This window comes from Temnothorax nylanderi, unplaced genomic scaffold (genome assembly GCF_030848795.1).
Source record: "Temnothorax nylanderi isolate EJ_2023f unplaced genomic scaffold, tnyl_v1.0 TNYL_tig0272_pilon, whole genome shotgun sequence".
Classification (NCBI taxonomy): Eukaryota; Metazoa; Arthropoda; class Insecta; order Hymenoptera; family Formicidae; genus Temnothorax; species Temnothorax nylanderi.
Window position 1 is genome coordinate 163199 of NW_027249334.1, and position 13603 is coordinate 176801.

At 31.6% G+C, this 13603-nt stretch overlaps 1 protein-coding gene across 1 annotated transcript in view; it reads right to left on the minus strand.

Moving 5' to 3' along the window:
* LOC139780353 (transducin beta-like protein 3) overlaps positions 1-13603 on the minus strand; it is a 28413-nt gene continuing 14810 nt past the window's right edge. The window contains exons 16-23 of the mRNA XM_071718976.1: positions 11579-11762; positions 11240-11469; positions 10981-11063; positions 7838-7984; positions 7590-7745; positions 7348-7513; positions 6825-7014; positions 1-3374 (exon numbers count right to left, since the gene is read on the minus strand). Coding sequence (XP_071575077.1) covers positions 3108-3374; positions 6825-7014; positions 7348-7513; positions 7590-7745; positions 7838-7984; positions 10981-11063; positions 11240-11469; positions 11579-11762 — 1423 coding nt within the window. The 3' untranslated portion in view covers positions 1-3107. The remainder of the gene's footprint in view (positions 3375-6824; positions 7015-7347; positions 7514-7589; positions 7746-7837; positions 7985-10980; positions 11064-11239; positions 11470-11578; positions 11763-13603) is intronic.

Genomic DNA, 13603 nt, shown 5'->3' on the forward strand with positions numbered 1-13603 from the left:
TCAAATTTCGGTGATTTATTGTTTCTAGTAAAAATACGACTGTACAATGTAATATAAAAGAAACGGGTACGATTCTGATAACTTTGACGCGACGAGACTTATTGCCAGCTTTTAACTTCTTTCTTTTTGCAACAAAGACCAACATAAAAGATTCAGAACGCAAAACCTTTTAGTTTTCGAATTATGAACACTATTAGAGATATGAAATATCCGATAGAAAATGTGAGACTTATTTGTATAGAAATATAGTATAATATATATTACAAAGAGTGATGGCAAATTTCGCCCATTTTTGGGACCTCGAATTTCAAACTTTTTTTCATGGCAAATAGTACTATTAGATAAAACATTAATCCCAGTAAAATTTCAAGATGAGCATATGCACAGTTCCGGAGATACAAAGGGATGAAAATACGGGATATCGAAAATTCGTATAAAGGTAACTTTGTCATTTTTGGAGATATTGTAAATCCGCAAGCAGGTGCTGTTTCAGAATCGTTTGTACCCGTTTGTACCACCGCCAGTTTTGTTTGTACCCTTAAGGGGGTGATTGTACCAAATTTTCAAAATTGGGGTAAGAGCTATCTTCGCCATTTTTAGAGATATTTTAAATTCACAAGCGGGTGCTGTTTCGGAATCGAGTACAAACGATTCCGAAACAGCACCCGCTTGCGGATTTAAAATATCTCTAAAAATGACAAAGTTACCCTTATACAAATTTTCGATATTCCGTATTTTCACCCCCTTGTATCTCCGGAACCGTGCCTATGCTCATCTTGAAATTTTACTGGGATTAATGTTTCATCTAATAGTACTATTTGGCATAAAAAAAAGTTTGAAATTCGAGGTCCCGAATTTCGCCCAAGAAATGGGCGAAAAAACAGGTCTTTTTGCCATCACTCTTTAAAATTAATTTCTACTTACAACTATGTCTGATCTAATACAATATCTAACTTTTAGCAATTATATATACTATATATATACTATGAAATTAATGACAATATTAAATTAATTTATGTGTGTATATATGGATGTGTCTACTATCTCCACTACATACCCTGTTTTTATTAATAACTCAAAGAAAATTAGTTGCACCAATATTTGCAATTTGTACTATTATTTTAAAAAAAAACTTTCGAAAATTATTCTCATATCGAATCACCGAAGTTATTAGAATTTCTTTAAAAAACATCAAATTATTTAACATACGAAGTATATTATACGACGATCACATACCTTCGATCTAACTTGTAAAGGATTTTGTATAAATTACAAGCGATGAAAACTAGCATATATTGATACAGATGTTACGTAGAAAAAAATGGAGATGTCCTACTTTCCTAGTTCTATTTTGTAAAGATTATATATTTGTCATTTGTTGCGCCAATAGGAAATATGTTAACAACTTTTAAACATAGAAATTTTAGACACTGACAAACTGTTGCACGATTAAATCTCTTAGAACTTTGCGATTTTGCATTCGCAATAGGGGAGACCGGGGCTAAAAGGTCAGTTTTTCTTCGGTGCCGATTTTTAACAACAAAATAAATAATTTTAGTTAAATGTGGTATACCACTGTAAAGAGTGAACCTTTAGCTACAAAATTTATATAGGAAATTTTTGTCTACGTCGCTTTGTTTGACCGGTATAGAGTAAAAACGACAACGGTGGAAAAATTGAAATCTCAAAAATGCCGGGGTTTAAACGTCACACTGCATTTTCAATACATATACGTACATCTAATCCTGAAAAATGATAGGATACATTTTAATAATTGTTTTTTAAGAGAAAAATATAAAAATTTCTTTAAAATTTTTATGCGAAACATTATTAAAAAATAGTTACGAGGGTTCCTCTTTCCGCAGAAGTCACTCGCCCGACTTGTTTCACTCCTCGACGTCCGATGACTCTATTCGGTGTCTGAACGGTTGTAATTCCCGTCTCATCCATATTCCATATGCAATGAGCCTGGAAATGCCCGGAAATGCCTTGGAAATGCATCTGGACTGCTTACTGACCGATTAGCCCCAAACACAAGTTTCAGGTTTGATCGCCCACGAAATATTAGACATCAACGATAATGAAAAAACTACACTGGATTCGTGTTCAGCATGCATTACTCTTTATAATCACGTACCTCGAGATTTGGAGAGCAAATATTATTGCAGATATTACAAAATTTCCACGCACAGAAAATGTAACTTTCACCTTCCGAAAACACGTTTGCCCTCGTAAAAATCATAATACGGCAGGTAACCTGCCGAAACTCCGTTGGTCACATGGGTACCATAAGCAGCGTTTACAATGTTAATAGCGAGTTCACACAATATACAGGTTCCGAGATATTTGATTTGACGCTTCAACCCCGTTGACCTTTTAGCCCCGGTCTCCCCTACTTCGTTGATATCGTCTCAGCGTTCCGTCTTTATATATTCTCACACCGTTTCAAATTTCATTATACAGAGAACGTATTCACCAAGTTAAATTCAGTTGAACTTTCCTATTCTTAGCGCTCTTAATTATTGGATGCTTAGTATGTCTTGTGTTACTTCCCTACTATTTCATATTTGCTATTTACAATTAGTCACATGTATGGAAAATGGAAATATTATTGCAATTATGATCAAAAAGATACTTTCATTCTACATGTGCTAGAATAGAGTAAGAAAAAAGATATTAAGAGAAAAGAATAAGAGGTTTAATCCCACAAAGGATGTGCTCCCGGTAAGCAAACTGTTAACAGTATAATGTTAGCAGTTATTTGTCATCTAATTCGAGTAGGATATTGCAATAGATTGGTATCAACTGTATCCGCATTAAGCTCGTGTTTTGCTAGTAGAGCCTGCTGACATAATTCGATAACAAATTGCCAGCAGAAACCAAACAAAATCTGTTCATAATCATTTAAATACGAAATTTACAGACTCTGTTCGGTTTCTTCAGTCAATCTCTCATCATATTTTGTTAATATATATTTTGTTATATTCTTGCTGGCATTTTGCCGACAAAGTTTGTCAGTAAACACTTACAAAATCTGTTTACGACAGATTTGACTATTTGTATTGAAAATAGGGAAATTCGACTGAAATTCATTGCACAGCGCGATTTCAGATCCATATAAAAGACCAATAAAAAACATTGAATATGATGAATGATACGGGAAATACTATCCTGCTGCGTTTATCGATCCACTGAGCGATCTGCTGAGGTGTCATTGTCGTGAAATTGTGTAACTTGGCCAGAGTCGGCCTGCGTGAAAACGGCTTAGTCACCGGCGGAGTACTGTCGATGGTTGTGATACTACCAACGGAATAATCTGGATCCTTATCCTCTTCTATTCTTACCGATGGGATGTTGATCGTGCTCGGAAAACTCTGGAAAAGAAAAATATGATCAATCCTATCCCAAGCAGCATTTCGACGTCCGCCCGACGTTAAGATAAACACACTTAACGTTGGTATCCAACGTTTTCGCTACGTCGTTTCAACCCTCTTTTGCACTAATTTGGGGAATCAAATTTAGGTTGTACCAACGTTGGGATCCGACTTATATAAATTAAATTGAGGTTACATTTTTTCCACCAGTTTTAACGTTGGTGTAAGTAATTTTTGTAAACTTTGATTTTGTACACTCTGCTAGACCTGAGGTTATTTTTTCACAACGTAATATTACGTGTAGTTTTCGTGCTTCCATTCAAACCATATGACGGCATTGGTGTAATAAATGTATCATAATACGTACTTATCAATTTGGCACAAATAAAATGGCTTTAGAGGAAAAATATATATAGTTTGCGCAGTCTTTGATACTATTGTAATTTTGCCATAAATACACGAACCCAGCACTGAAAATTTATAACGAAACCCACTTTATTGATAAATGTGGAAATAATAGGTCGAAATTAGACGAATCTCTTCTAAAATATTCCAATTTATTAAATATTCTATTAAATAACTAAAATTTTCAAAATGTAGATTTTTATTTTTTTTTATCAAAATTACTTTTAAAATAAACATGTTGTCAAAACTTTAACAACAGATATTATATAAATGCTTTAAATTGTTAATAAAGTGCGTTAAAAAATATAAATCTAAATATACTGGAAAATGGCGGATTATTTGCCTTCCTCTTTGAGGAATGAAAATGGCGAAGTCAGCGTTCCACACTATATCAAACTTTACGTAGTAAAAGGTGCGATAAATTCTACTAAGATTTGTCTTTTCGTATAAAATAATGAACTTTTTAAGACTTTTGCAAACTGAGTAGTATACCACTGTAGGCAAAATTGTACCTATATTGACTAAAAGTCTTAACAAGGTCGCCAAACTGACTTAACATGTCGATAAAGTATCGATTAGTTGAAAATTCTATACTAGATTTGCGAATGCGTCGTATATCTTAACCAAATCCGACCTATGCAATACCATCTATGGTGATCTAGGTTATGGTTATGGTATAGCGTTAAGCGTAAGTCGGATTTACACTTATATCTCTACTCTCTTTTAGGCAGAATTTGTTACCATTTCTCGCGATTTCTTAACGTCAGTCAGAAATGACCACAGGCGACGTTTCACAACGTTAGCGTTTTACAACGTTTGATAACAAAACGTTGGTTTACGTTGGGAATTACGTATTGAAGTCGCTCGAAAAGTGTGGTGCAGAGTATAACGTCAGGCGAACGTTAAATATCTTAACGTCGGGTAATAGGACTTAAGGGGATCCTATAGTGAAGGCCGAACTTCCTCGATGTCGATAATGTCGAACATTTTTAATTCCGTTCTAATTCGTTTTCTATCATTTTCTATATTACCGGCCTATATCTGCCCTTGTCTAACGAGAGGCATCTGTCCTTGTTTCGATTGCTGCGCAATCTCTCGCTACACGCCATACTGCTCTTCTTGTCATTCCGCATGTATATTTGCATGTATAAAAGTTAAAACAATGACACTTTTTTTCTAGACTTCTATCGTAGTTGTAATTGCACGATATTGTTCTTCAATGTTTTCCCTAAAGGGCTAGATTCTCATTTTGTATATATAAACTGCAGTATTTTTGTATAACCAAATATTGTCGTCAGTGACAGCTCTATGTGCCCAAATTTTTAATTTTTTTTTGTTTTGGAAGTTAAAACCGATCTAGCCCTCTACATTTTTGTGCGTACTTTAATTCTAGACCAAATTTTTGCAATTCCGTAAAGCCAATTAAAAGTGGTTTTGTTTTAACTAAATGTCGGTAATTACTGCCACTATATAGGATCCCCTTAAACTGTTTCAAATTTGACGTTGGGGAAATGATAAAAAAAGCACGTCGTAATTTTAACGTTAAGACAACGTCCAAAAAACGTTAGTATTATCTTTTAATTATAAGTTACATTTTATAACTTTCTTGGACCGCTTACAACGTTGTGATTAGTAGAAAAGTAGTCCTTAGTCGGAAAGTTAATCGAAAAATGCTGCTTGGGATAACTCTACAACAGAATTTAATTCGGGATACTACAATCCATTAAGCTCCAGTGATCACGTTTGAAGTCTCTTTTTCATTGTTGGATATTATTCGTGGTTTTATTTAATTATTTAATTTAATTTTTCATATATATACATATATTATGTGATGACATTCAAAACCATTACAGATAAAATCTCCAAAACATCTTGTTCTTGCAACCTCTCTGTCTCTTGTCTCGTGTAGTAATTCCTTATAATATTTTCTTATATTAACAATTAGTAATATTTTTATGCATTCTAAAACTTTAAAACGATATCTTTATCGTTTACGATTCTCACACGTTATTTAACAACAGATTTTTTAATTGATTTGGAATCAACTTTTTCCTCAGCAAAAATGGCAACAATAATTTTCGAGTTAAATATGATTAGAAAGAAAGTTTCTTGCAAAACTAAACTTCAGAGAGAATAAGTGATAAAATGATATTCTTCAAGATATTCTTCAAATACATTGGTGCACATTACAAATTGCGCACTTTTCCTAGAACGCACGTTTCGTTATATTAATTCATTTCATTAGCGTTTTGGGCATAATAATATTGAGATAAAGTCATGGAAAAATAAATACTTTCTTGATAATTTTAATATTGAGAAATAAAATTATATAAAAAAACATAGTTTTATTTAAAAAAAGTAACTATTTATTATAAATAGCATATTTTATTTTAAAAATATACTATAAAAAGAGTTTATTTTATATACATATATATATGTATGTATATCTATATTATATCTCTTCGTTGAAATATTTTCTCAATGATTTTATATTAATCGAGAAATAAAATATATATAGAAAAATATTATGCTTTTATTTAAAAAAGTATTAATAATTAATATATTTTATTTAAAAAATATATTATAAAAAAATTATTTGATATATTATATCCCTTCGTTAAAACTTTTATATAAAACTTATTTTTGAAAAATCATTGAGAGAGAATATATTTAGGAATTAATGCGCCATATTTTTTCCTTATTCTATACACGCACCCGCGGGTACGCAATTTCCTCAGTTACAAGAATATTACGCAATAAACATGAAAATGATTTTGTTTGAGATTACTGACACTTGAAAATCTTTATCTAAATGTTTTTTTCTCCAAGGCCGGTGTTCATAGTCGAATCTTATATTTAAAACCGTCTTAAGTACGATCTTAAGATGTTATATGAACCAATCACAGAGCCGTATATTAGCATCTTAAGACATTAATTAAAACGGTCTTAAAATAAGAACTGACTATGAATACCGGCCTAAGAGAATACTCTTCAATATAATTTACGATATTATAATTAGCATTGATAATTATTTAATTGACTTACGTGTACGGTGAGATAATTCTGACTTGTGAAATCTTGTTCGTTGTTTGTATTCGCGTTATCTAATGACGACCATGATCGCGATCGTTCCAAACCGGTTGTATTCTTCTGAAATTGTTTTCTTGCCAATCGCGGCGTCAGGGTAGACTTAAGAATGTACTTGCTGTTGACCTTTTTCAACGGTACGTTTTTTCTGCGCAAACACAATGCATTATATCCTTAAATATAATTTATATCGGATAGTAAAAACAAAGCTGCACTGAGAAAAAAATGTTGTTAATTTGACTAAACTCGTTTAGTTGGTGTGATTTGTTTAATGTAAATATTAATATATTTAAATCAAATATACGTGAGTAATATCAAGAAATATTTTATTTTATTTTATATAATATTTGTTGAATTAACAAATGTTAGCTTGACAGCCCGTGACCGCTGCATTTAGTTGAATCAAATAATATTTCTTTGAATCAACGATTTTTTTTTCTCAGTGTGTAGGCATTAAAATTTCGACGAAAATGTTACGTACTTCCTTCTGTATATGGTATTGACAAAGGCAAACTCGACCATTGCCGCGAACAGAAATATCGTGCAGCCCAAAAACCAAATTTCGCTCGCTTTTATGTAAGAGACTTTCGGCAACGAATTTTCGACTTTCGATGCAAGTGTCATAAATGCTAAGATAGTATTTGTTCCTGAAAGTATAAATTTTATGCAAGTGTTATATTATATTATTTAATATTGACGCGAGAGCGTGCAGATATATTTTACCTAAAACTATTCGCGGCGCGCTCGCGTCTTGGTGCAACCAAAAAGACACCCATGAAACCACCACAATCAATATAGACGGCACGTAATAATCCATCATGAAGAATCCCATTTCACGGGCCAGTTTGAACGTAATGTTTATCGAGCTGAAATTGCCAGCTGCAATCATTATGCCATAATTTTAATGACAATAATGTCCAATGCGACATTTTCGTTTCTTTATCAGAAATGTTACATCGACTGAATTTTACCATAATGATGTTGCGATGGAGTATAGGATACTCCGGAGCGATTAACCCACGTGTCCACAAGTTTGTACTCGGTCAGATATAAATTATCCGCGATGACAATCGGATATTCATCCCAGTCTAACACCATGTCGTCTACATTGTGAGTCCCTTCGGAAAGAAAGAGGTTTCGTTTTGTTCGTGTTTCTTCGCATTTTTAAGATTTTATTGATTTTTATTGACATTCTTATCAATTTGGTTTTTTACCGTTTTCAACGATATTTTATCATTTTTTATTAACTGTCATATTATAACTATTTATATTATAATATAGTAATAAATATCTTACAAGTAGATTCGAATCTGTTGGCGCAGTTTCGAACTCTCTGATTACTTCGAAAAATAAAAGCAATACTTTAAATATACTTCAAGAGTATATCGAACCTAGACGAAATGGGTTCAAACCCTCTATGAGTATCTCGAAAAACAAGAATGTTACTTTGAAATAGACTCGAGTCTGGATCAAATAATATTTTCGAATCTTTTATGAGTACCTACTTTACTAGAAGTTTAATGTGTGAAGCCTAATAATGTGTATGTATATTACACACAAATATCTTTTTATATTACAATTTTACATTATAACTTATATATTGTGATAATATATTCGAATACTACTTGTAAAAGATTCGATTTTTTACGATAGAAACTGCTTATAAGTACATTTCGAATCCTGCAGGCACTTATTCTAAAATTCGAAACTAACTAATCGGAATTCAATTACTTTGCAAATACAATGTATGAAATATTATTTCTTATGAATATTAAATTACTCGAATCCAAGGAAATAAAACTTGATTATTGGAATTCACTCGGATTTTTAAGTACATCTTGAACTTGATCTCATCCCTACCCAGCTACGTCAAAATGACGTCAAAAACTGGTCATTACTGGTCCAATAAAGTCACTGTCCAAATAATACCAAATTTAAAACGTCTTTTTTGTGACGTCTTAATGACGTCGCACAAAAACGTTATAATATCGTGATTTTTAATTTTTCATTTTTATAAATAAATTTTTTGTAAGATAATTTGTAAGATAATGAGTAAAGATTTTGAGTAACTTTTATTCTATATTCTTAATCATATTTTTATTATATGTAATTTCAATTATTAATAATTTGTTGTATATTTGTAATTATCAAAAAATGATATATTAAAATAATTATCGCTTTACACAATTTTGATTCGAAGAAATGTAAAATATCTAGTGAAATACTCATAAAAGATTCGAACATATATTTAATCCAGGTTTGAGTTTGGAAGAAATACTCTTGTATTTCGAGATACTCATAGTGTGTTCAAACCAATCTCGTCCAGATTTCAGTCTACTTGAAAAGTACTACTATTATTTTTCGTATTAATCATACAGAGTTAGAAATTATGCCAACAGATTCGAATCTATACTTATTGTAAGATACTTAATCTCATCGCCAGTTTTGACTTTTGATATAAATTTTTATAAATCACGATAAGATCGGAAAAATATTGGAAATAAATAAGAATTTAATAATAATAGATTGTTTAGATAATAAAACTAAAAATAACAGAATTTAATCATTAAAAAACTTCCGTTCAATACTTGTGCGGTCACAAATAATGTACTGTCTGCTCTAATAATCCGCGTAAGAAATATATTCAACCTCCTTTTTTAGACATTTAGTCATAATCATAAATCATTTCACATAATCCAAATCATGCGAGAAGCAAAATCTACTTTTTTTTATTTAAATAATTTATATTTCGGTTATTTTTCAAGTGCACCTTTCCCCTTAATACATATCATGATGCCAAATGGTTGATATTTTTTTTACTAGCGACTGCACACAGTAATAGTTTTCTTCAACAAAGAATATTTTCTTAATATTAGTTTTAAGATATACTTATCATAAGTATTAGAAAAGCTTATCATGTGCTTAAAACAAGAATTTATTCTTCTTTCAAGTATATTCTGAAACTTTATCTAAGAAAAGCAACATAAGCTTGACTTGAATATTTACTGATTCTTTAGGTAAGAATATGAAATACTTGGCTGTATAGAACAACATTCTTCTAGGTTAGGAGGTTTTCGTGCGCGGTCCGGAGGGGTACAGTTTAGAATATTAAAATTCCTGTCTTCAGATGGACTCGAACTCGGTTCCTCGTGGTTATGAGTCTGATACTTTATTACTATGCCACATCTCTGATTATATTCTTAGTGCTGCAGTATCTAGTTTTGACAGAAGTGATTCATTGATTTCAAGTATATTCTGTAAACTTTATCTAAGAAAAACCACATAAGCTTGATTTGAATATTTACTGATTCTTTAGGTAAGAATATGAAATACTTGAAATCAATGAATCACTTCTGTGAAAACTAGATACTGCAGCACTAAGAATATAATCAGAGATGTGGCCTAGTGATAAAGTGTCAAACTCATAACCACGAGGAACCGGGTTCGAGTCCACCTGAGGACAGGAATTTTTATATTCTAAACTGTACCCCTCCGCACCGCGCACGAAAACCTCCTAACCTACATTCCACTTAGGAACTAAAGAATTAAAGAAAATTAAATAAATAAAAATAATATTAATTGTAATCATCAAGAATACAAATTACTTTTTTGAAGTAAACGATTATTCTAGATGAATAAAATTTTTACTTGATTCAAATAACGGATAAACTTCTCTCAAGAAAATGTGATATCTTTATTGAAGTATATGCTTCTCTTCCGTGGACTCTATATTGTAAGTAAACAGAATGTTCGTATTAATTTAATATTCTTGTTTCAAGTACTAAACTTGCTAAGATCTAGAATATGTTTTGAGTAAATGTGATACTTATGACGACTTTATGGTAGATTTGCTCATATATGAACTTATCAAATACTTGAAGCAAGTAATATTAACTTGTAAGTAGTATATATTTTTCTGTGTGTGTAGCATGCTTTTTTAAAAGTAGAAAGTTCATAAAATTGAGATATTTTAATCTGGCCGATTTATTCAATTGATGACGAAGAAAACAAGTTAGTCTACTGATTTTTTTTAAATCGATGTTTTTTATTTAATATTGACTAGCTACTAGTGAAAATATCGTACAGTGCGAATAATATAATAATGATAACTTACAACTTTCGAATACCAGTGGACACTCTTGCACGTCGAATGGGAACTTTTCTAATCGAAGGCCGCAGTTGAGGGTGGTTTCCAATCTGAAATTTAAGTGAACGCTCCGTAATCGGCCTGTCGCTGGCCAGTCATCGTAAAAATTTATATAATACAAAATAAAATATGAAAAAAATAAGATAGGAAGAAGATTGAAATAAAAATTCGTCCGGGCATCTTCTGCCGGGTGCACGGAGATTCTTCGAGATTAAATATCGAATACCTAGTGTTTAACATGACCGTGCCATAAGAACTGATAGAGATGAGTAAGTCTTTGACGCCGTTTCCCATTACGGCCGAAGTGCGCTCGTTGGCGACGTATACAGTAGGCGTCCAAATCAGCTCATGAGCATTCTGACCGCCGTATATTTGAGTCAAATAAGGAGCTATATCCGCGAATTTAAGCCGTTTATCCAGATATCGAAACTGCAGCATTAGATGCACATCAAATTGCTGCAATATATCGTTTATTCCTTCTTTATTAGTATTCTTCGGCAACACTTATATACTATGCATTACCTGCGAGGCATAAATAGGTATGTAAGTAAAATTGTGGAGGTACCAGAGTCTTTGCCATGTTGGACTTTATCGTGTAGATAAAAGCTCTGGTGTAAATTCTGATTGGATCCGTCTCATTAATCACCCCGGGCGGCCTGACCATCTTATCGTAACGACATTCATTCGCCAATTCTTGCAGGAGTTCCGTTTGTGTCATGGAACTGCCGAATGATGGGCAATTTCCCGATCTGCAATAACCATATGGTTGGGTTCCCACACAAAGCATAATATTTATAATATTTAATAGATATCCATTGGATATCTACATATCCAGACTCGAGCAAACATGGTCTCGACTAATTTAAATTGAATATTATCACGAGATAATTTGATATTTCTGTAAAAAGGCTTTCTATTTGAAGGTAGAAATTGAATCAAAAGTTCTGGGACTATAAGAGAATAAATATCACACGATTGTACGTACATCCAAAAAATATATAAAGTGGAAAAGTGTATTCATATTTTATAAATAGATCTTTCCGACTTTTAATACATTTTATAAGTTTTTATTAATAAATTTAGATATTATAAGAACAAAATGAATGTCTTTTCAGATCAAAGAAAAATCATAAATAAATTATATTCTCCATAATTTTTTAACATTAAATGCAATTTCAGTTTTAAAAATATTTTATTATGCCAACTATAAGAAATTTATGGTTAAAGTTGTGAAAAAAGGCTTGCTTTTTTTTTAAAGATTAAATTTTAATTTTTATTATGCCGCAATCGCCGATAAAGAGATAAGGAAAAAATAATCAGTACTCTCATAACATTCATCAAAGTCAAGATCATTGGATTTGTGTTCTTTAATATAAATATTATTACCGAATTTTTAGTCGTAATTCGTTATAAAAATTAAGATTAACAAGAATTTTGTGATTAAATATTAAGTATTCCGTTACGTTATAAGAAAATCTTAAATTGAATCATTGAGCATCACAGATGCTCATCTATTTTTCAATTATTTGTTCAAAGGGTTGAACTTGAAGATTTTTTACTGAATACAAATTTAACAAACTAGTCCATTCTGAATAACGAATTTAATTTATATGGCGAATGTTACAATTTAAAATTTTGCCATCTATATATAGAGGGGTAAAAACCATAGTGGTGTAAGTCAAATTTTTAAAAGTATTTTCTCGTGTACATAGATGCAATTTATATATTGTACGGATTGCATCTATGCACACGAGAAAATATTTTTAAAAATTTGACTTACACCACTATGGTTTTTATTTTTACCCCTCCATATAATGTGCAACGTTAACAAAACTGATAGCAAAACTTTATATTCTTTACAAGAAGGTTACGGAATTATAAACCTTGTTTAGTCCTTAAACAAGAAGTAGGGAGGGGTGGGATGAATTTCGCTTCGCGTGAAAAGTTGAAAACTCGAATCGTACAATATGACAGACCTCGCTTTACAGCAGGGGGTGGAGTGGGTGGGCTTCACGTAGAAAGTTGAAAATCCATGTAAAACCATTTTTTTTTTTTTAAGAATGACTTTTTCATAAGAGTTGCCAAAAAGACATATCCCAGATAGCCAAGCGTTCCTTGGCATAAGAAAGGAAATAGTTGTTTGGCATAAGTTTCCCTTCAGTTGTCATCATAACGCTGTCACCGGGACAACAGTAATTTCGTTTAGAGCAACTTAAAAGCCATTATGCAGACAACGATTACCTACGCAAACAAGCGGAAAGCTCGTAGCATACTTATTGCCATAAAAGTTGCCACAATCTGTTGGCAACCGTTTTCGTAAAATATTTAGTTCGCATTTTTGCCAATGAAATGGAAATATGTTTAGACAGCTATAGCCATATGAATAATATTATATATATATATATATATATATATATATATATATATTACTTTTTGAAAACATTTTTCAATTTGAATCTTCTCTTAATCTATTGTATTTTTCATCTAACGTGTTCTGAGAAAAATGTACACTTGTTTGGGAAAATCAGTCTACTTAGAAATTTCAATAAATATGAAATATTAAATTAAATATTAAAATAACAAATAGGTT